General features: G+C 54.6%; 8 protein-coding genes across 8 annotated transcripts in view; 6 read left to right on the plus strand and 2 right to left on the minus strand.

The window, feature by feature from the left end:
* BDY24DRAFT_367278 (uncharacterized protein) overlaps window positions 1–382 on the minus strand; it is a 4,623-nt gene extending 4,241 nt beyond the window's left edge. The window contains exons 1-3 of the mRNA XM_076637973.1: window positions 264–382; window positions 146–180; window positions 71–80 (exon numbers count right to left, since the gene is read on the minus strand). Of these exons, the coding sequence (XP_076492291.1) occupies window positions 71–80; window positions 146–180; window positions 264–345 (127 nt within the window). The 5' untranslated portion in view covers window positions 346–382. The remainder of the gene's footprint in view (window positions 1–70; window positions 81–145; window positions 181–263) is intronic.
* A 600-nt stretch (window positions 383–982) lies between these two features.
* On the plus strand, window positions 983–2,588 carry BDY24DRAFT_404316 (uncharacterized protein). Its single transcript, XM_076642488.1, has 3 exons — window positions 983–1,573; window positions 1,689–1,928; window positions 2,023–2,588. The coding sequence occupies exons 1-3, from the start codon at window positions 1,010–1,012 to the stop codon at window positions 2,467–2,469; spliced, it is 1,251 nt and encodes a 416-aa protein (XP_076492292.1). The 5' UTR covers window positions 983–1,009; the 3' UTR covers window positions 2,470–2,588.
* A 152-nt stretch (window positions 2,589–2,740) lies between these two features.
* Window positions 2,741–4,074, minus strand: BDY24DRAFT_404317 (uncharacterized protein). The gene is made up of 3 exons (XM_076642489.1): window positions 3,300–4,074; window positions 2,850–3,218; window positions 2,741–2,768 (listed from the first exon to the last, which is right to left on the minus strand). Exons 1-2 carry the CDS (start codon window positions 3,990–3,992, stop codon window positions 2,919–2,921), a joined length of 993 nt encoding a protein of 330 aa, XP_076492293.1. The 5' UTR covers window positions 3,993–4,074; the 3' UTR covers window positions 2,741–2,768; window positions 2,850–2,918.
* An 853-nt stretch (window positions 4,075–4,927) lies between these two features.
* BDY24DRAFT_404321 (uncharacterized protein) lies at window positions 4,928–7,503 on the plus strand. The gene is made up of 7 exons (XM_076642490.1): window positions 4,928–5,416; window positions 5,541–5,853; window positions 5,957–6,043; window positions 6,130–6,178; window positions 6,247–6,812; window positions 6,930–7,029; window positions 7,166–7,503. The coding sequence occupies exons 1-7, from the start codon at window positions 4,945–4,947 to the stop codon at window positions 7,298–7,300; spliced, it is 1,722 nt and encodes a 573-aa protein (XP_076492294.1). The 5' UTR covers window positions 4,928–4,944; the 3' UTR covers window positions 7,301–7,503.
* Window positions 7,504–9,022: 1,519 nt separating this feature from the next.
* Window positions 9,023–9,891, plus strand: BDY24DRAFT_240235 (uncharacterized protein). The gene is made up of 3 exons (XM_076636711.1): window positions 9,023–9,386; window positions 9,458–9,515; window positions 9,595–9,891. The coding sequence occupies exons 1-3, from the start codon at window positions 9,091–9,093 to the stop codon at window positions 9,847–9,849; spliced, it is 609 nt and encodes a 202-aa protein (XP_076492295.1). The 5' UTR covers window positions 9,023–9,090; the 3' UTR covers window positions 9,850–9,891.
* A 40-nt stretch (window positions 9,892–9,931) lies between these two features.
* On the plus strand, window positions 9,932–11,401 carry BDY24DRAFT_240555 (uncharacterized protein). The gene is made up of 5 exons (XM_076636712.1): window positions 9,932–10,167; window positions 10,246–10,355; window positions 10,484–10,657; window positions 10,793–11,214; window positions 11,320–11,401. The coding sequence occupies exons 1-4, from the start codon at window positions 10,105–10,107 to the stop codon at window positions 11,121–11,123; spliced, it is 678 nt and encodes a 225-aa protein (XP_076492296.1). The 5' UTR covers window positions 9,932–10,104; the 3' UTR covers window positions 11,124–11,214; window positions 11,320–11,401.
* A 21-nt stretch (window positions 11,402–11,422) lies between these two features.
* On the plus strand, window positions 11,423–12,369 carry BDY24DRAFT_404328 (uncharacterized protein). The gene is made up of 3 exons (XM_076642491.1): window positions 11,423–11,709; window positions 11,815–11,900; window positions 11,996–12,369. The coding sequence occupies exons 1-3, from the start codon at window positions 11,575–11,577 to the stop codon at window positions 12,351–12,353; spliced, it is 579 nt and encodes a 192-aa protein (XP_076492297.1). The 5' UTR covers window positions 11,423–11,574; the 3' UTR covers window positions 12,354–12,369.
* A 258-nt stretch (window positions 12,370–12,627) lies between these two features.
* Window positions 12,628–17,829, plus strand: BDY24DRAFT_445156 (uncharacterized protein). Its single transcript, XM_076644897.1, has 9 exons — window positions 12,628–12,950; window positions 13,063–13,222; window positions 13,438–13,582; window positions 13,724–13,838; window positions 13,957–14,482; window positions 14,564–14,791; window positions 14,883–15,011; window positions 15,133–15,932; window positions 16,034–17,829. Exons 1-9 carry the CDS (start codon window positions 12,883–12,885, stop codon window positions 17,496–17,498), a joined length of 3,636 nt encoding a protein of 1,211 aa, XP_076492298.1. The 5' UTR covers window positions 12,628–12,882; the 3' UTR covers window positions 17,499–17,829.
* The last annotated feature ends 1 nt before the right edge of the window (window position 17,830 follows it).

The raw sequence follows: 17,830 nt of genomic DNA on the forward strand, positions 1-17,830 counted from the left end.
GGGGAGGGGAGGGGAGGGGAGGGAAGTGAGCTTGATGACCTCACATCTTCAACGATGAAGCTGATCTCACCGATGTGCTCCTGCGATAAGAACAAGAAGAGTAGTCAGACACGGTAGCAGAGAAAGAGGTGATGGCACAACTCACGATGATATCTCTTCTGATCTGGTGGATGAGAGGATCTGAGGAGGAAAGGAGGGGAAGGAAGGAGGAGTGAGCTTCGACGTCCCTTCCCTCCCGTCTCTCCTTCTCCTTTTGGACTCACAGACGGTGGTTTCGGCTAAGATTTTTGAGGAGGGTCCGAGTAAAGGTGCACACTCTTGCGACTCTGACATCCTGGAAGTCATTCTGCAGAGGAGTTTCGCTGGCGATGGCGGTTTGCGGCACGAGGGAGGGGAGGGAGGAGAGGTTGGAATTCGAATCGACCTGCCGTTCACTCCTTCACTACCGACTCCCATCTTGCAGCTTTTTCATCCGAAGGTTTCCCAAACCTTCTGGATCCAGCTGATCCCTCGTGATTGTCCGTAGGCTTTCCCTTCCGTCGGAAGCTTGTTTTGTGCGAAGCTCAACCTCCCAAGTTCCAACCCTCTCGATCAGCTCGCATCCCTCCCTTCTTTTACTCTCCTCCTCTCTCCTCCAAGGACAGCACCTTTCTCTGGCATCGATCTCGGCCGTTTTCTTCGCTAGCAGGAATTCTGTGACCTTCCGGCAATCTAGGAAAATCTGCACGATCGCTCCTCGTTCGTTTCAAAACCGTTCCCCTTCTCGGTCAGGAACCGAACTTTCCTCCCTCCCGTCCCGACAAATTCGAGTCAAAAATGCAGAAGACGGTTGACCACCAACCACCACCTCGACCTCATAGTTAGTGAGTGCAACGCTTTTCATCTCGAGGGAAGAACAGAGAGAGTTGAGGTTTGGTCGACTCGAGCTGACCTTTTGTTCCCTTCCCTCCCTTTCCTTCGTTCCCCACCTCGCTACTTCTAGTCCCTCACTCTCTGAATCATTCACCACATGCCCAAGCAGTTCATCAACGCTCACACCAGATTGAGAGAGCCCACTCTCCTCGAGAAGCTCTCGGATCTCGCTGCTAAACTGAAGAAGGTGAGCTCGTCTCGGGCTCATCCTCGTCTTCCGTTCCTCTTGCTCTCTTCCTCGACCCGTTCGGAGAGCTCACCGCCTCCCTTTCTCTTCACTTCTTCTCAGAAACTCGCTCCCATTCCCACTCCTCGTCGACATCCCTTCTACGAAGATACCAAGCACTGTGAAATCCCCTTCGCCAGTCCACCTTCCTCCCTCCCTCCCCGAACCCTCCAGCAAACAGCAGCCCTCCTCGCCCTCCTACCTTCCCTGCAGACCGCTTTGGAGGCCAAAAACGAGCCAGTGTACTCGAAGCTCCTCAGGAAGCTCTTCAAGCTCGATCCCGAAGTCTGCGTAGACTTCGAACTTGCTGTCTTGACGGCAAAGGAAGCCGACCTGGGAGATGCCTATTTCCGCTTCGTCAGGAAAGGCTTGGACGAAAGGAGTGTATGGCAGGGACAGGGAGTGTTTAGCTGGTTGGGCTTCTGCTCCTACACTGTGCGTTTTCGCTTTTGGAAGCTGCTTCGACGGTTCTTCTCGTTCGGTCGACGCGTCTCTCTTTCGCTGACCTCCTCCTTTCCTTTACCCTCATCTTCTTCGCTCGAGCTTCCAGATCATCGAAACGCTCAAAATGCTCATCCAAACTGGGGAAGGTTCCCAGCACCTGCCGCCAAACCGATTCCGTTGGGATTACCTCGAAACCATGATTGAGGACAGCCTCGAGCACATCGCTCGAATCGACAAGATGACCGCCGTCCTCCTTGCTCGGATCTGGGGAGAGATTTCTTGTTTCGAGCAGAAGAAGAGAGGTACTCTTAGGTTGATTGCGCACTGGAAGTTCGCTCTTCAGGAGGTGAGTTCGGGGCTGTTCACTCGTTCGAAACTGGACGCGTCGACTTTAACTGACTCCTCTCCTCTCCTCCTTCTTTGGCCTCTCTTCCCTTCAGCACCACTCCTCTCTCGAAGAAATCACACCCCTCTCTCCCTCGACCTCCATCTCCTCTACCTCCACCTCCCAAAGCAAGGCCTCCTCCTCCTCCTCCCTCTTCGCCTCGCTCCCCTTCCTCCCCTTCAACAAACCCAGCACCCTCAACTCCTCCTCCTCCAACCCAACCAAGTCCATGCACACCTCTCGTTCGCTTCCCTGGGTCGTCGACACCTCGGACGAACCGTCGATCAACACTTGGGCCATCGAGCGATGCAAGTTTGCTTCGGGGGACGTCGAGTCGGAATGCGTCGAGAAGAAGAAGGAGAAGCAATGGCCATTCACGAGGACGGAGGAGTGGGTGATTGAGTACGGGTACGAGATCGATATGGAGGGGTTGGGGATTGTTATGGATGGCGGAGAAGAGACGGATAGCTGCTCGTTGGATCCGAGGGATTATATCATCTAGTAGTCGTCTCGATCTTCTTCGTCGCCGCGTCGTTGTTGTTGTTGTTTTCGATCCTTTCATCTTCCTTTCTCTCTCATTTTACCTATCTCCACCTCATCGCCACATATCCGTCTCTCTGTATAAATCTCTTCTTTCGTTTCTGATATACGAGCTCTCCTCCTTGTTCCTTCGCTTGCTTTCAGAAAAGTGAGGCAGCCCAAGGCGAGTCACGTCGCTTCCCGCGGTTTTGAGAGCTTCGAAAGTTTGCAAGATCCGATGAAGCGTTTCGTTAAGCATGTATCGTTCAAAGGCCGTTATGACTGCGATACGAAGAGATGAAGCAAAGAGAGACGGATGGTCAGAAGCTCGTCGCGTCGAAAACAAACGATCGGAAGACTCACTCGTTCATCATCACCCCTCCCCTCCCCCCATCTCCTCTCCCACAAAACCCTAAATCAACCCAAAAGAGATCAAGAGTACAGATCGTCCGAATCCAACGCTACCACCGGCTCCTCCTCCTCCTGACGCTCAACCACAGCTTCAGCTCTCTCCTCCACGACGACGACGCGTTCTGTTTCCTCCTCCATTTCCTCCTCGTCATCCACGTCCACCACGAGAGGCTCCGATCGATCGTATGTCATAGACCCAGAGGCGTGAGGCGAAGGTGAGAAAGATCGAGTGTGCGAGTGGGAGGAACGTCTCGCAGGAGCTGAAGACGGCTGCTGAACGACGATGAGGGAGGAGGCTTCTGAGAGGGGATGAGATGCGGTCTGAAGCGACAGATGCGAAGAAGACGATGATCAGCTCGGAGAAGCAAAGAGAAGGAGAGCGAGGGGTGAAAAAGAACGAACCTCGTGAAGAACGCTCGTCGACGCGCTCCCACTCGCACCACCTTCCCTTTCCTTCCCCTTCCCCTTCTTCGTCTCTCCTCCTCCTCCTGGTGCCAAACGCGGTTTCGGTTTCGGTCTCGGCTTCGGTTTGATAGGTCGATACTCCTGCTGAGTTGGAGGTGGAGATGAGAAGCCAGAACCGGGAGAGGAGGATCGAGGGAGGGAGGCTTTCCTCGTCTTTGCCTTCGACGTGGGTTTTGCTTTAGAGGGTGCTTGTTGAGTTCGGGAGGAGGAAGAGGGTTTGGGTTTGGTAGGCGGAGGTGGAGAAGAGGAGGAGGATCGAGGGAGAGGTGTCTTCTTCTTCGTGGTCCTGATGGTGGTTGTCGTTGATCTCTTGGAGGGACGAGGAGGAGGAGACGCGTCGAGGTTGGACGAAGTTGGTGAAGCTGAACGACCCCCTCCACCTTCCTCGTACTCGGCGTACTCCTCCATCCCACCACCACCATCATCACTCTCCTCTTCGTCCTCGTCGCTGTCCCTGACGATCTTCTTCTTCCCCTTTCCCTTCGCCTTCGAGGAGGAAGCCGCGACTCGAGCAAGAGCGACCTTCTTCTTCTCCGTAGACTCCCTCTTCGGACGCTTGGTCTTCGGCTTGACGGCGATGTCTACTTCATCCTTCCGTTTCCGACGTTTGACTCCGAGGATGGCTCGCATGTTTTCGGAGTCGCTGAGAGGGTCAGGAGGAGGAGAGTTGGTCGAGGTTGGTGTGGAGGGGAGAGAGGGGAGGGAGGGAGTTTTGGGAGGAGGTGGAGGTGGAGGAGGTTTTAGGCGAGGTTTAGGGAGTAGGGATGGCGCTTGAGATGTTCAATTAGAGGGATAGAGGAACGACGAAGGTCAGAAAAGGAGACGAGAGGGAGGAGACGAAGGTGGCGGACGAGGCGGAAAGGATGAAGGACGAACCTTTCAGTCTGCGAGCAGTGATGCTGGGCGAAGGTAGTCGCAAGAGATATATATCAGCACTGTCTGATATCTGGAAGAACAAAGAAGTAAAGAGGAGCTCACCCGAATCCAAAAACATCGTTCGTCGAGAAGACCTCAGGTTCCTCCTGCTCCTCCTCCTTCATCTCCACGTTCTCCTCATCTCCACCTGCACCTCCAGAAGCCCCTCCCCGAGATCTGACCGAGGCTTCTCTTCCTTCTCGAATCCCAGTTCCCTCCTCGTCTTCCTCCTCCTCCTTGATGTTCTCCTCCCTCGACTTCTCCCTCTTCTTTCCACTCTTCCCTCTCCTCTCCCTCTCCCTTCTCCTCCTCCTCTCCTCTTTAGGATCCTCCTCTTCTTCCTCCTCGCTCTCCTCTCCTCTCATCTGCCTGATCATATCCACAGCGAAAGCTCCCTGACCGTTGGGCTTCCTTCCACCGCCCTCGTTCGTCTTGGTCCGAAGTGGATGTCGTTGAGCGGGAGCGGAAGGATGAGGAGAAGAAAAGAGAGGCATCAGAAAGCCAGAGTCGAGAGAGATTGTAGAAGAGAAGAGTTGGATGCAAGTGAAGGTTTTCCTCTAGGGAGATGCTGGTCGTTAGGAGGAAAGGAAGTCACGGCATCATGATGAGCTCGACCGTTTCGAGGCTTCCTTCCTTTCTTCAGAGACCCTCCCAACCCTCACTCGCTATGGCTCCCAAAGGAAAGAAACGTAGACCAGCAGGAGGAGGAACTCCTGTGCCCTCTCCCATATCGAGTCCAGCAAAATCTTCCATCAGACCATCCGTCCCTCCTCCTCTTCGACCTTCAACTCCAACTTCGACCTCCACCACCCCAGCGACCTCTCCTCCTCCCTCGCCTCCCCCAGCAGTCGGAGCCTTCCCTACACCTCCTCCTTCGTCGACATCAGCTGCCCCAGTAGCTGCTCGACCTCCTCCTCCATCTTCGCCTAGCTGGTCCGCTCCTGCAACTCGGACGAAGCCTCCAAAAGGCCAAAGGAAGTCGATCATCGTCGTCAACAAACTCGCTTCTTTCGCTCGAAAAGCTTTCTGGTTGTTCTTGGCTCAGTTCTGGTACCCTATCCTGATGGTACTCATCGCTCTCATGGTTTCGGTGCCGGCTTTGGGGATGATCTATGCAGGATATAAGCGGGTGACCGGTTGTGAGCTCGACGTTTCCTCCCTCCGGCTCCCCTCACTCACTTCTCGCCCTCTTCTCTTTCATCCGACCCCATCTTTTCGGCTCGAAAACATCGTTCTGACCATCCTTACCTCATTTCTTCCCAGTAATCCCATCCCTTTCGCTCTCACCTCTCGGCTCCCTTCTCCTCATCCCCTTTACCTCCTCAGCCTCCCTCCCAGCCCTCCTCTACTCCTCGTACTGCCACTCCATCGGGCTTGGACTCGGCTGCTCGACCAACTATCCTGCAGGATCTGACGTTGCTGCTCCTGGCATGAAGGTTGGACTGGTAGCGAGGAAGTTGAGGGAGGAAGCGAGTCGAGCGAGCGATATCTTCCAGAGCGTCGTCGAGTTGAGCGACATGAACCAGATGGGATTGCATCAGGTTGAGATCTGGGAATTGGCAATGGCTGTAAAGAGGTGAGTTTGATCTCTGTTGGGTCAAGGAAGAGGGCGATGATAAGATGCGGGATAGCTTGAAGGCTCATCAGTCGTCTTTTGTTTCCATCGCTTGATTTCGCAGAGGCTCAAAACTTCAAGACAAGGAGATTCTAGCTGAGAGCTTGGTAGATTTGGGAGATCTCACGAGGGACATGAAGGATAAGCTGATGTGAGTTTCGTCTTCGTTCTCTCCCGTCGTTGAACTCAAACGACGCGTCGTCCCGCTGACTCGTTCTGATCCTTCTTTCATCGCAGCGGTATCAACTCTGAAGGAATCAACTCTTTCTCATGGATCGTTCACGAGGTTCGCTTCCTTCTCCTGCCATCCTCCAACCCGTCCGACGCGTCTGACTCCCTCTCTCTCCCCTTCAGTTCGCTCGCCTAGAATCGCACCTCCTCACCATCTCCCCACCACCTCCCTCCTCCGAATCCTCTGCACCTCTCCTATCCAACCCATCTTCCTCCTCTGTCAACACCTACACTCAAACTCATCACCCTTCTCCTCGCTCGATGCGCCTTTTCCAAAACCAACTCACCTCCCTCCTCACTCATCTCTCAACCTCGCTCACCTCCCTCCAATCCTCCATCGAAGCTACACTTCCCCTCGCCGATAGGGCATCGAAACTAGGCGGTCAACTTCAAGAAGAGTTCTTCGCGTCCGAGTTGGTGCTGGAGGAGGAGAGTCGGAGGGATCCGGTTTGGCTGCCTCTGGTGGGGAGGGCGAAGGAGTTGGCGATGGGACGAGGGAGGGATGTGGAGGAAGGTTATGGAGGAGTTGGTGTGGGTGGAGGTGGTGGTGGGTGGGGAGGTGAGGGAGGTGGATGGAGGAGGAGTGAGGGTGTGAAGAGGGATTTGAAGCTCACGAGGGAAACGGTTGGGAAGCTGAAGGATCTGAGGAGAGGGATGGAGGATTTGAGGAGTGAGCTGATTGGGTATAGGTGAGTTCAGGCTGATGTTTTCGCCGACCATTGCTTGATCGAACCAGATATTTTTCATCGCTCCGTCCCTTCGAGGCGAATAACTGATCTCGACGCGTCCGTTCCTTCTTTTCGCAGAGACAACGTCGGCTGGTTCCGAGCCGGAGTCGTAGGATGGTACCTTGGAGGAAGTGATGCTGATGACGAGGAAGAGATGATGGACCCCGAGATCGAGATGGTCCGTCTTCTTTCATTTCTTCCTCGTTTGCGTCTGTTCTTCGTCTCATCTTCGCTGACTCGCTACCCTTGCTGTCCCTGTTCCTCTTCCTCTCTCTTCGCTCTACCCACTTTTTGTTGTTCTCCTACGCTTGCAGGAAGGACTTCGTTCGATCATCTCCAAGTTCAGCGGCGCCGTTCAAGATGCAAAGTTCAAGGGACGCGTCGGTTCAAACGGAGGAGCACGAGGAGGAGGAGACGCTTGGCCTGCTGCTGCTCTTCCCGTTGGATAGACGAGAGAGTCATGGGGTGATTAGTTTTCCGCTAGTTTTGTTCTCGTCTGTGAGTCAAGTCTCGGGTTGATGAGTCGAGAAGAAGTGGAACGACCTCGAAGCTGGAAGACGGGAGTCCACCAGAGAGAAAGCTCGGTTTGAGAGGCTGACATTTTCTTTCCTTTTGCTCTTCGGATCTCTTAGATGATTATGAATATTCACACTCTTCGACGTCAGTCTCAGCGAGCGAAACGAAGGCCTCTCGAAAACGGACGCGTTCGACGGTCGCTCCTTTTCTCCTCTTGACCCTTCATTTTTCTCCCCGGATCTCGGAAAATCGCACTCCTCAACAAATCCAAGAGTACTCGGCCTCGGAGGTCGGGCAGTTTCAACCCTGCTTGGTAACATCCGATTTCGCGTGGTGTTCCTGCCCCTGCGTGTTTCGTCTCACCTTATTGATCCGATCTCTTTCTTCCTTGTTCACGTTATCCAATCCGCAGGTCAGCCGAGTGTGGTCAAACTGTCGCAAACTTTTACCCCGTACTCATCGTTGGACTTGATGCTTGGAGTGATCCTCTCTCCCCCAAGAAGCACTCAGAACGAAAGAAGGTTTCCTTCGGAGCAGGAGGGTCTCGCCCGTTCTGTTGGTCTGCCATTCCATTTTCGCCTCTTCCTTGCGCAACCTCTCCTCTAACGTCCACCTCTGCTGCTTCTGCATCCTTCATCGTCCACCCTTCAGGTTCTCTCTTCACGCTCAGCTCGACGGTTTGAACCCTCGCTCAAACGATCTCCTCGCGTCGACCTCTCCCCTCCCTCCTCTTTCTCCCGACTCTCCCCCAATGGTTGTCGTTACCCAACGACTGCATGACAACCGTGCTCTGATAGCTCCCTACTACACTCTTCATATCCTCTCAGCAACTCTTCTCTCCGGTCTCCTTCTCGTCTTCGCTCTGCGTCCTAAGAAACCCCACCCAACTCTGATTTCGGTGAGCTCTCGTCTCCTTCACCTCCCTCCTTCCTCGTCTGACTCCTGTTCGTTGGCCACAAACAGCTCATCGTCGCTCTCATCCTCGATAGCGCGCTCCACTGTGTGATTCTTGGTCACGAGGAGAGTCCGTCGACTGGTGTAGCCGTCTGTTCGACAGTCTTCGCTGCGTCAGGGTGCGTCGTCCCTCCCGCTTCCTCCCTCTTCCGAGCTTCTGCAGAGCGACTGATACCTTGTTTGGTTTTCCGTTCTGGCTCTCGTGCAACAGCATCATCGCAACGACTGGCTCCTTCTCTGCTATCATAGTAAAAGTACGTCTACTCGAACTGAATCTCTCTTCTTCTCCCCTCGTCCACTTCCGGCGTCGCTGACCTCTCTCCGCCTTTTCCTTCTCCAGATTTGGTCCACCGTCGTCCTCAAGCTCTCAATGACAGTTCGATGGGAAAAAATTATGGACATCATGCTGGTGGCCATTCCTTGGACTTTCTGTTTGGCCATGGTCGTGGGTTCTTCAATTGTGAGTCCGACTCGTCCTTCCTTGCTCCAGGCCAGTTTTGAGTTCGTCTTCGATTTGGAAGGCCCTGATCTGATCCCCTCCCGATCTCTATACAGGCTACTGCTCTACACCCTGAGAACATCGCGGTCACAGAACTCGGTGCTTACAACATGGATGGTCGCGTGTGAGTTTCGGGTCGAACGAATCGGAAAATCGAGCGGACGAGAACTGACGCGTCGAACCCTTCTTTTTTCCCCTTCTGCTTGCTCGTAGAACTTACACCTCTCGAGTGATCGCTGCCGTCTTCCTTCTCATCGTCGCGGTGTTCGAATGTCAGTCGTCTCTTTGCTCCTACTATTTTTCCTGGTGAGACCTTCCGCTGACTTTGCCTCTCGCCTCATCCTCTCTTCTTTCTCCTCGTCAGTCTGGACGATCACCGCTTACCTCCGTCGCCCCTCTCGACTGAGAGTTGGAAGACATCAATCTGAGGTCTCGCCAGATCCTCGACTCATCACCAAATCCGTCCTCGACGTTGGATTTACGGTTCGGACCCTAGCCTTTGGGATCTATGCGAGCGTCGCGATCGTTTTCGCCATCGTCTCTCTGGTCAGCACCTCTGCTGCACCGTGAGTCCCAACTCCCCTCCCTTCCCAAAGACGAGCCTGGAACTTAAATTGGCTCTATCTTTGATCTGCAGAGCGTTCTACCAAGCCACAGCTGGAATCGTCGCCTTCGTCCTCTTCGGAGCTCAACGAGTGCGTCTTCACCCTCTTTTCAGCTCCCGCTTCTCCCCCTAGCTCACCCCCATCTTTTCCCTTCTTCTCTTTTCACCAGGACATTCTCCAATTCGTTCGAATCCTGCCCTCGCACCCTCATCAAAACCTCCAGGAATCCCCGACGGAGCACGTCAACGTCTTCGACAAGCAGACTCAGGCTATCCTCGACGGCTCGGAAGAGAAGGATGGATCGGCTGATGAGGGAGATGTCGAGAAGGGGATCGAGCCATCGACGGATAGGAAGGACGAGGAGAAGTCGGCGGCTGAGGAGGTGAAGGTCGGGCAAGCGACGCTGTCGAGTCATCACCCGTAGGAGGAGACGCCTGTTCGCTTGATTCTCCAATTATATGTTGGGTTTGTTGTAGCTTTACTCTTATCTATGCGTGAGTACATTTCTCCTGAGAGAGTCGGCCGAAAAAATAAACCAAACTCGAAAAAACAAGGAGGACGCGTCTGTTTTGACCCGAGCTCAACTTCCTTCCAACGACGTCAATCTCCAGCCTTTCATCCTCCCCATCCAGCCCAGAATCACCCTTTCAACTCCTACAGCTCTCTCTTCAATCTCAAGATGTCCTTCATGGACAACGTCGACCGGCTGGAGCTCTCTCTGATACGAGTGAAGGAGGTCTCCGTTCGTTCTCTCCTTCCTTCTCCTTCCCCCCTTCTTTTGATCGAGCTCATCCGTTCCCCATTCGCGTCCCACCTGCAGAGCAAAACCGCTTCCCCCTCAGGACCCTTCACCATGTCCTTTTCTTCCCCTTTCAGCTCCATCATCCGAGAAGCTGAGCCAGGAGAACGAGAGATCTTCCGATATGTTGGGTTCGTTCAGCTCGCTCTCCCTCCTTCCTTCCTTCCCCTCCTCTCGTCTCTTCCATCCTCCATCCCAACTCGAATCGACGAGCTTCAACTGAAGCTGATAATTTCTCTCGTCTCTGTATGTTTGTCAGTCCCAAATCTACCCCTCAACAAACCCACGCTCCTCCTTCCTCCTCCCATCAAGCTCTGTTCGAGCTCAACCCTCCGAAACCATCCACTCCTTTACGACCTTCAACAACATCCAGAGGAGTCGTCACGGATCCTGAGATACTGCTGGGAGCTGCTTTGAAGCTCGTGGATGGCTAGTGAGTTGTCGTTTCAATCTCAGCCGAAGGGAAGGACGAAGGGAAGGAAGGAGGGAAGGAAGAGGTTGAGCTCGTTCGAGTCGACTCCGAAGACTGACCGTCGAACGTCCACTCTCTCTCTCATTTACTTCCCAGTCGACCTATGCCCCGGAAGAGAAAGCTCATAGTTTCTCTGTTCGAGAAGTACGAAGGTCTGAAGGATTCTATTATGGCTCTGGAGGAAGCTGTCGAAACGGTTCGTCCTCTCCTCTCAGCTCTCTTCCCTTCAATCGTTTTCTCTCGTTCGGAGCTGCTCATCTCCGACGCTGATATCTCTCCCCTGTCTTTCGCCATTCCATCAGTTCGACGCGTCTCAACAGACCCAATCGGCCGCAGTTTTCGACGACGGTTGGGGAGACGAGCCTGCTCCTCCTCCACCTCCTCCTTCAGCAGAGCCTGGCCCCTCCATTCAAGAGCGAACGCGTAAAGCTGAGGCTGAATCCAAGGATCTGGAGAGGAAGGTCGCTGCTGCTAAGAAGGCGAAGCTTGCCAGAGAGAAGGCTGCTGCTGAGGCCGCTGTAGGTTTACTCTCCCTCGCTGGATGCTTTCGTCCTCTCGTCCTCAAGCTCACGGTGACTGAGTCCCCTTTCTCTCCTCTTTTCCCTCTGCCTCGAACTATACAGGCTCCACCTCGAGCTCCCTCACCACCACCTCGAGTCGCTACTCCTCCTCCTACACCCCCTCCAGCGACCATCAACCCTCTCATTCAAACCCCAACCATCACTCGTTTCCTCAACTCGTCTCGGTCTAGGACTCCCAGTCGCGAGTACGATCAGCCTCAACTCAACGAGGAGGAGGAGGAGCAGGAGGAAGTGCTTCCTGAAGAAGACGACGAGGAGGAAGAGGGACTGGCAGGCGAAGAGGACGACGCGACGGTCATGCTCGCTCCTCCCGTGGTCATCCCAGTGCCGGTACCTGAGCCTGCTGCTCCAGTACCACTGATGCTACCTCCCAAGATAGTACCGAAGCCGGCTGGGGAGGTTGAACTTACGAAGGAGGTGATTTCGATTTTGGTGAGTCCTTCGTCTCCTTTTTCTTTCTTTCCTTCGACTCCTTGCAGACGACCTCGATCCTTTCGCCTGACCTCCAAATCCTCTTTCTGGTTCTTCGTTCACCAGGAAAACCTCTGGCACACCTTCCCTGAAATCCTTCGTCAATCTCCCGGAGCTCCTCTCGAAGCTTTCCTCTCGCCCGCTGAGACTCTGTTCGTCACGTTCCTCTGTTCCTTCCCTTCGTTCTTTTCTTTCCCTTCCTAACATCCTCCCCTCTTCCTCTTTTACTTCCACACTCCCTTCCCAGCACCCTCCTCCAAACGCTCTCTTCCCTTCCACCCCCACCGCCACCCTCCTCCTCCTCCCTCTCCCTCGCCTCAACCTCCACGCCCCAGCATCCTCCTACGACGCAGGGAGTCCTGCTCGCTCATCTGTTCCTCCTCTTGCTGGCGTCGAAGGAGACGAGCTACACGCTTACGATGGGACAGGTCAAGAGAGGGGTGGTCGAGAGGGTGAAGGAAGGGTTGAGCAAGAACGCTGGAGGAGCAGCTGGGGCGGTGGAGGTCGAGGAAGGAGGAGTGACAAAGGTGGTTTACTGGGGGGTCGGGAAGAGAGGGTTGGTGATCAAGAGGGGTGGAGGGGAGGCAAAGGTTGGGTTTGCGTAGGATCAAGTTTGTTCGGTTTGACCTGTTCGAAGACGCGTTGTTCCTTCTTCAGGTCGTTTGGTTTTGATTTCTTGCTACTATTTCTCTCAGGGCTTTTCTCTCTCTCCTATACCTTTCAGCCGTTTCGCTCTTCGTCTCTTCATTAATCGCTTCGCTTCGCTTCATTATCCGTCCCATCTCAAACCCTTCTCCTCGAAAAGAAAGCAACGACGACGACTGCGTCTCTTTTTTGATTTCGAGGTCCGTGAAGCTCATCAACGCCTCCTTCCCTTCCCCTTCGCTCCTTCGCTCTTACTTGTCCTCCAACCAACCAGCACCAAGCTCCTCGCTTCTTCTCTTTTCGCTTTCGGAGGACGTACACTCTCTGGGTAGAACGGGTCATCGGCCTTTTTAGAAAACAGGAGCGAAGGACCAGCCCGGTTTCAAAGATCAGCACGACCCACAGCTCACCGTTTCAACGACGACGGACGACTCCTTCCTTCCCTCCTTCCTTCCTCTCCCGGATATATAGAGAAGACGAGCTCCCGGGATGTCCACCTCCCTCCTGCCAACCTTCTCGCAAGCATCCACTTCCTCCTCGGTCTACTCGTTGAACACGTACGTCGTCGTCCCTTTCACCTTCGCTTCTCTCTCCTCCTCGTCTCTCCTCCTCTCTCTAACGCATACACCTTCTCTCTCTCTTTCTTCTCAAAACGCATACATACTCTAGTCCTCCTCTCCCTCTCCTCCCGACCGCTGAATCGCTCCTCCCTCATCTGGATCTCGCTCCTCACGACCTCCTCCCTCTCCTTCGACACGCTCTCATCACAGGAGCTCAAACGGCAGACGTAGGGTTGATCAAGTGGTTGTTGAGTTTATCAGGGGATGTGGTGAGTGGTCTTTTTTCTTCTCTGCTCTGCGTATATACGAACGGAAGCAGATTCAGTGAGCCGGAGCCAGATTGTTGGAGGGGAGAGGAGAGGAGAGGAGAGGACGAGCTCGAGGCTCGAACGAAGCTGACCTTCATACCGTCGACCTCCTTCCCCTCTCCTCTCGTTTCTTTCGCTTTCCTTACGTTTTCGTTTCTTGCTTTCCTTTCTTTCAGGGCCATCTCCTCCCTCTAGATCTACTAGGAGAAGACGGCGAGAACCTCGTCTCGTTGGCCATCATGGGTTCGGCCGCGAGGGAGGAGAAGGAGGAGTGTGTGAGGATGTTGGTCAGGAGAGTAGGGGTCGAAGGGTCTGATTCCGGTGAGTTGAGCTCTGCTCGTTCTTTTACTTCTTGCAGGCGCAGTATATATACGAGCTCGAGACGGGAGAAGAAGAAGGAATACGAGGGCTGACTTTACTTTTTGGGATCTTTCGCACATCCCTTTTGGTTTGAAACGGCAGCCGGTTGGACTCCCCTTCATCTCGCCGCTCTCCATTCGACACCTCCCTTGATTTCGTTCTTGCTCACGTCGGGAGCGGATCCTCATGCGATGAGTTTGAAAGGGTTTACTCCTCTGTAAGCAAGCAAGCAAGCAAACCTTTCCTTTTTCCTTTCCTTTCCGAAACCTCAAACCTCAACTCGTTGTCGCGTCGTCGTTTCGCTGACCTCGTTTCGTTTCGTTTCGTTCGACCAGGGACATGATCTCGGACCTTCCTTCCCACTCCTCCCAAACCGCTCTTCTCACCTCAGCGATGATCTCTATTCCACCACCCATGTCTTCTTCCTCCTCCTCCTCCAACTCCTCCAACTCCTCTTCTTCCAACTCCTCTTCCTCCCCTCTTCATCAACCCCAACGCCAACCCTCTGCCGCTCTTTCCGCCTCCGTCGCCCGAGCTCAACTCGCCGTTCGAAACGAGCGCAAAGAGCAGATTCGGTGGGAGAAGGAGAACTGGATTAAAGAAATCGCTGGAACGGCTGAGGTGGACGGGGAGAGGTTGTTGAGTCGGCAGTGGGAGGAGGAGGAGAAGGGTGGGAAGGTGGATAAGGAGGAGAAGAGGTTGTTGAGGAGGAAGAGAGCCGCGAGGAGAGGGAGGGTGTCGATCGGGGGGACGTGGACGCTGAGACTCAGAGGGAAGAACGGTGGGGAGGAGAGTGGGAGTGGGAGTGAGTTGGAGGAAGAAGAGGAGGAGGAAGAAGAGGCGTTCTGGGAGGATCCTCAGGTGAGTTTTTGTTCCAACCCGAACGAAAACGCGTCGAAAGCTGATCTTCCCTTTTCGTTTCGAACGAAAAACCCGAAACAGGCTCCACCACCCTACCACACCCTCCTCGTCTTCTCCCTCCCGAACCTCCCTTCCTTACTCGACACCCTCATCTCCGACTACCCTCCGAACGCTCATCCTCGCTCGTGGAGATCAGCCCCCGCCAACTGCATCTACCTCTTTGCGAGGTTCGCTCTGTATCGCTGCGACGAGGACTGGTTGGAGGAGCTCATTGTGGGAGTGGTGGATAGGATCGAGAAGGGGGTTTATGTGAGTTTCGAAGGGAGGGAGGGAAGAGGGGAGAGGAGAGGTGATGCGAAAGCTGATCGCGTCTACGCGTTCGTTTTTGGTTTTGGGACAGGACAACGTCGAGGATCTGGCTCATCTGGCGTTCTGGAACTACAACACGACGCTGCTGCTTCACCTGCTGAGGTCGGATTCGGGACTGGAGATCTCGTGTCATGAGATGAGTTTGTTGGTGATGCTCGAGGTGAGTTCGACGCGTGTCTCTTAATATCCTTTCCCTTCCTCGTCTTGACGCGTTCCGAGACTTTTCCCCAACCTGACCGACCCCCTTCTTTCCTTCATTTTTGCTCTTCTCGTCTCTGTAGGAACTGATCAACGCCATCCACGTCTTCGTCATTCGAGTCGTCGAGAAACGGATCGACTCGGTCCTCGACGCCGCTCTCCTCGACTACCAGTCCATGGAGGAGGAGTTTGGAGACGTCACCTTCGAAGGAGAGTGGAACTTTCTCAAATCCCTCACTGGACGAGGAGCGACGACGGCCAAGAAGGCAGCTTCGAGGATCGTTCCGAAGGCGAAGGATCTGTTCCCGTCGACGAGTTCTCCGAGAGGAAGCATGGATCTGGAGTCGCCGTCGTCGTCGTTGTCGTTCGCTAGGGAAGGGTTCGGGAGCTTGAGGGAGAGTGGAGGTGGAGGTGGTGGTGGAGGGAGGTCGAGCATGGATTTCGGAGGAGGAGGCGGGGTGAAGGCGTCCTCCTCGACGGGAAGCAACGGTCGACCAATGTCGATGGCGGATTTCCGGTCTCCAGTCGGATGGTCCCAACAAGGAACGTCCTCCAATCCTCTCTTCAACTCTACCTCGTCGTCGTCGTCGGCTTCGAACGGACGTCATCATCCCATCGGAGTGGACGTTTCAGCCTCGTCCAACTCGTCGTCAACTCCCGTCACTCCGAGGACCATCACCTCCTTCCTCACGTCCGTCCTCGTCGTTCTTCAACTCTACGAGGTCAACCCAGCCATTACGTGTCAGGCGTTCTCTCAAGTCTACTACTGGGTCGGATGCGAAACGTTCAATCGGATCCTGACGAGGAAGAAGTACCTCTGTCGGAGCAAGGCCGTTCAGATTCGGATGAACATGACTTCGTTGGAGGATTGGGTGCGAGATAGGTGAGTTCACTGTGTCTTCCTCGATCTCATTCGATTCGAGCTCGTCGCTGATCTTCGTTCGCTCGTTCGTTTCTCGTCGTCTCTTTTCCCTTTTCGTCCAGCGGTCTCCCCGTCAAGATCGCGACGAAACACCTCGAACCCGTCAATCAACTCCTCGGATGGCTCCAAACCTGCTCGAGCCTCAACGACTTCGACAACCTCATCGTCATGGTTCAGTCCCTTCGATCCCTCAACCCTCTCCAGATGCGTCGAGCAACGAAGGACTATCGGTTCGAAGTCAACGAAGGGAAGATGTCGGACGAGTGCGCTCAGTACCTCGCTCAGCTCCAGAAGGATTGGGAGAAGCGCAGAGTGAGAATTGGGGTGGAAGCCTTGCAGAGGGAGATCTCGGAGAAGGAACGAGCTCGGCTGGAGAAGTACGGTGGCGGCGCGATGAGGATCAACTCTTCGACAGGATCGCCCTCCCTCCCTTCCCACTCGAACGCTCCGTCGGAGGATCGACCTTACAACCCAGCCCTCCTCGAACCAGCAACCCACATCGACGCTCTCTTCGATCCTTCGACTCCGCTGGGGGAGTACAACCCTCCTACGTCGCCCGAATGTATGGGAGAACTCCTCGACTCAAGGTTCATGCTCCCCTTCTCCCTCCCGACCGATGTCGATCTCCTCGTCGCTACTCCTCCGGAAGGAGCAGCGTTCGCTCTTCTTCACCTCGAAAACGGTCCCAACAGCAACAACCCTCACTCGACTGCCTCCCCATCCCTCATCAACGCTTCCCCTCGACCTTCCTCTCGAACGAGCTTCTCCTCCCTTCGACCTCTGAGGTACGCTCAACGAACGAGGAACTCGCTCAAGGAACTACCGGATCAGTTCTTGGGGTGGTTGGACGAGCAGGAGCAGAGCAAAATGCACAGGGAGTCGAGCAGGTTGGGATCGAGGTTGTCGGCTGCTGTCGAGGGGACGAGGTCGAGCTCGATCGGAGGGTCGCCGTCGGGAAGGACACCGACTGGAACAGGAGCAGGAACAGGAACAGAAGGAGGATACTCGTCATCTCCGTCGTCGTCGTCGAAACAGGAGGACTCCCAGCACCAGCACCGTCAACAACCCACTCTCTCCCTCTCCGTCTCCCAATCCTGGCCCTCTCCCTCCTCCTCCCGAGATCTCGATCTCACCCCCACCACCCGCGGAATCGGTCAAACCCAATCCTCCTTCTTCTCCTCCTCCCCTTCCCCTTCCCCTCCAAACATCGACGACTTTGGAGGATACTCCTCCCACTCGCATTCGAAGGAGGACAGCGAACGAACGGTCTCCTCGCACGGACGGGACGGATCGAGCAAGACGATCACCGTCAACAGTGGGAATATTAGGAGACCGCCACCGGAGAGGCTGCAGACGATCATGCCGAACTTCCCGAAGGGGTATGAGCGGAAGGAGGAAGAGGGAGGAGGAGGAGGAGGAGGAGGAGGGGTGGAGGAGGAGAGGGTGCCGAGCAGTGCGAAGAGTTGGTTGGCGAGGAAGTTGCCGGGGAGGAAGAATTCGGTTCTGGGGGGGAAGGGGAAGGTGTGAGTTGGTGAAGGAGCGGGTAGGAGAGGAGATCTTCGAGGTTGTTCTTTGTTTTTGGGTCCTGGGTTTGGGTGAAGAGGGTCGGGTCGAGTTTCGTTCTGCTTTTTCGTTTGCTTTCCCTCTCCGTCTCCTTGCTTGCTTGCTTTCGGTTTCAAACTCTCTCCTTCTCTTTTCCTCGCACACTACAGCTCTTCTTTGTCTTCATCGCTCGCTATGCTTTCGTTTCGTTCCGTCTCGTTCATCTTACCCTTCGTTGCTTTGATATCTCTCGTTTCGACCATCCTACCCTTGCATACTCACGATACGACCCGCTACTTTCTCGATCAGACGTGCTA

This window comes from Mrakia frigida, assembly GCF_051309035.1.
Source record: "Mrakia frigida strain ATCC 22029 unplaced genomic scaffold BDY24scaffold_51, whole genome shotgun sequence".
NCBI lineage: Eukaryota > Fungi > Basidiomycota > Tremellomycetes > Cystofilobasidiales > Mrakiaceae > Mrakia > Mrakia frigida.

Bases quoted from the DNA above. Each gene is read 5' to 3' on its own strand.
- BDY24DRAFT_404328 (XM_076642491.1), top strand. From the start codon at position 11,575: ATGCTCGCTCCTCCCGTGGTCATCCCAGTGCCGGTACCTGAGCCTGCT. The intron at 11,710-11,814 runs GTGAGTCCTTCG...TTCGTTCACCAG, and splicing joins AGGAGGTGATTTCGATTTTG to GAAAACCTCTGGCACACCTT. The intron at 11,901-11,995 runs GTTCGTCACGTT...CTCCCTTCCCAG, and splicing joins CTCTCGCCCGCTGAGACTCT to CACCCTCCTCCAAACGCTCT.
- BDY24DRAFT_404321 (XM_076642490.1), top strand. From the start codon at position 4,945: ATGGCTCCCAAAGGAAAGAAACGTAGACCAGCAGGAGGAGGAACTCCT. The intron at 6,179-6,246 runs GTTCGCTTCCTT...TCTCCCCTTCAG, and splicing joins TCTCATGGATCGTTCACGAG to TTCGCTCGCCTAGAATCGCA. The intron at 6,813-6,929 runs GTGAGTTCAGGC...TTCTTTTCGCAG, and splicing joins AGTGAGCTGATTGGGTATAG to AGACAACGTCGGCTGGTTCC.
- BDY24DRAFT_240235 (XM_076636711.1), top strand. From the start codon at position 9,091: ATGTCAGTCGTCTCTTTGCTCCTACTATTTTTCCTGGTGAGACCTTCC. The intron at 9,387-9,457 runs GTGAGTCCCAAC...TTTGATCTGCAG, and splicing joins GTCAGCACCTCTGCTGCACC to AGCGTTCTACCAAGCCACAG. The intron at 9,516-9,594 runs GTGCGTCTTCAC...TCTTTTCACCAG, and splicing joins TCCTCTTCGGAGCTCAACGA to GACATTCTCCAATTCGTTCG.
- BDY24DRAFT_404316 (XM_076642488.1), top strand. From the start codon at position 1,010: ATGCCCAAGCAGTTCATCAACGCTCACACCAGATTGAGAGAGCCCACT. The intron at 1,574-1,688 runs GTGCGTTTTCGC...TCGAGCTTCCAG, and splicing joins TGGGCTTCTGCTCCTACACT to ATCATCGAAACGCTCAAAAT. The intron at 1,929-2,022 runs GTGAGTTCGGGG...TCTTCCCTTCAG, and splicing joins GGAAGTTCGCTCTTCAGGAG to CACCACTCCTCTCTCGAAGA.
- BDY24DRAFT_240555 (XM_076636712.1), top strand. From the start codon at position 10,105: ATGTCCTTCATGGACAACGTCGACCGGCTGGAGCTCTCTCTGATACGA. The intron at 10,168-10,245 runs GTTCGTTCTCTC...TCCCACCTGCAG, and splicing joins TACGAGTGAAGGAGGTCTCC to AGCAAAACCGCTTCCCCCTC. The intron at 10,356-10,483 runs GTTCGTTCAGCT...TATGTTTGTCAG, and splicing joins GAGATCTTCCGATATGTTGG to TCCCAAATCTACCCCTCAAC.
- BDY24DRAFT_404317 (XM_076642489.1), bottom strand. From the start codon at position 3,992: ATGCGAGCCATCCTCGGAGTCAAACGTCGGAAACGGAAGGATGAAGTA. The intron at 3,219-3,299 runs GTTCGTTCTTTT...CTGTCGCTTCAG, and splicing joins CGACGAGCGTTCTTCACGAG to ACCGCATCTCATCCCCTCTC.
- BDY24DRAFT_445156 (XM_076644897.1), top strand. From the start codon at position 12,883: ATGTCCACCTCCCTCCTGCCAACCTTCTCGCAAGCATCCACTTCCTCC. The intron at 12,951-13,062 runs GTACGTCGTCGT...TACATACTCTAG, and splicing joins TCGGTCTACTCGTTGAACAC to TCCTCCTCTCCCTCTCCTCC. The intron at 15,012-15,132 runs GTGAGTTCGACG...TCGTCTCTGTAG, and splicing joins GTTTGTTGGTGATGCTCGAG to GAACTGATCAACGCCATCCA.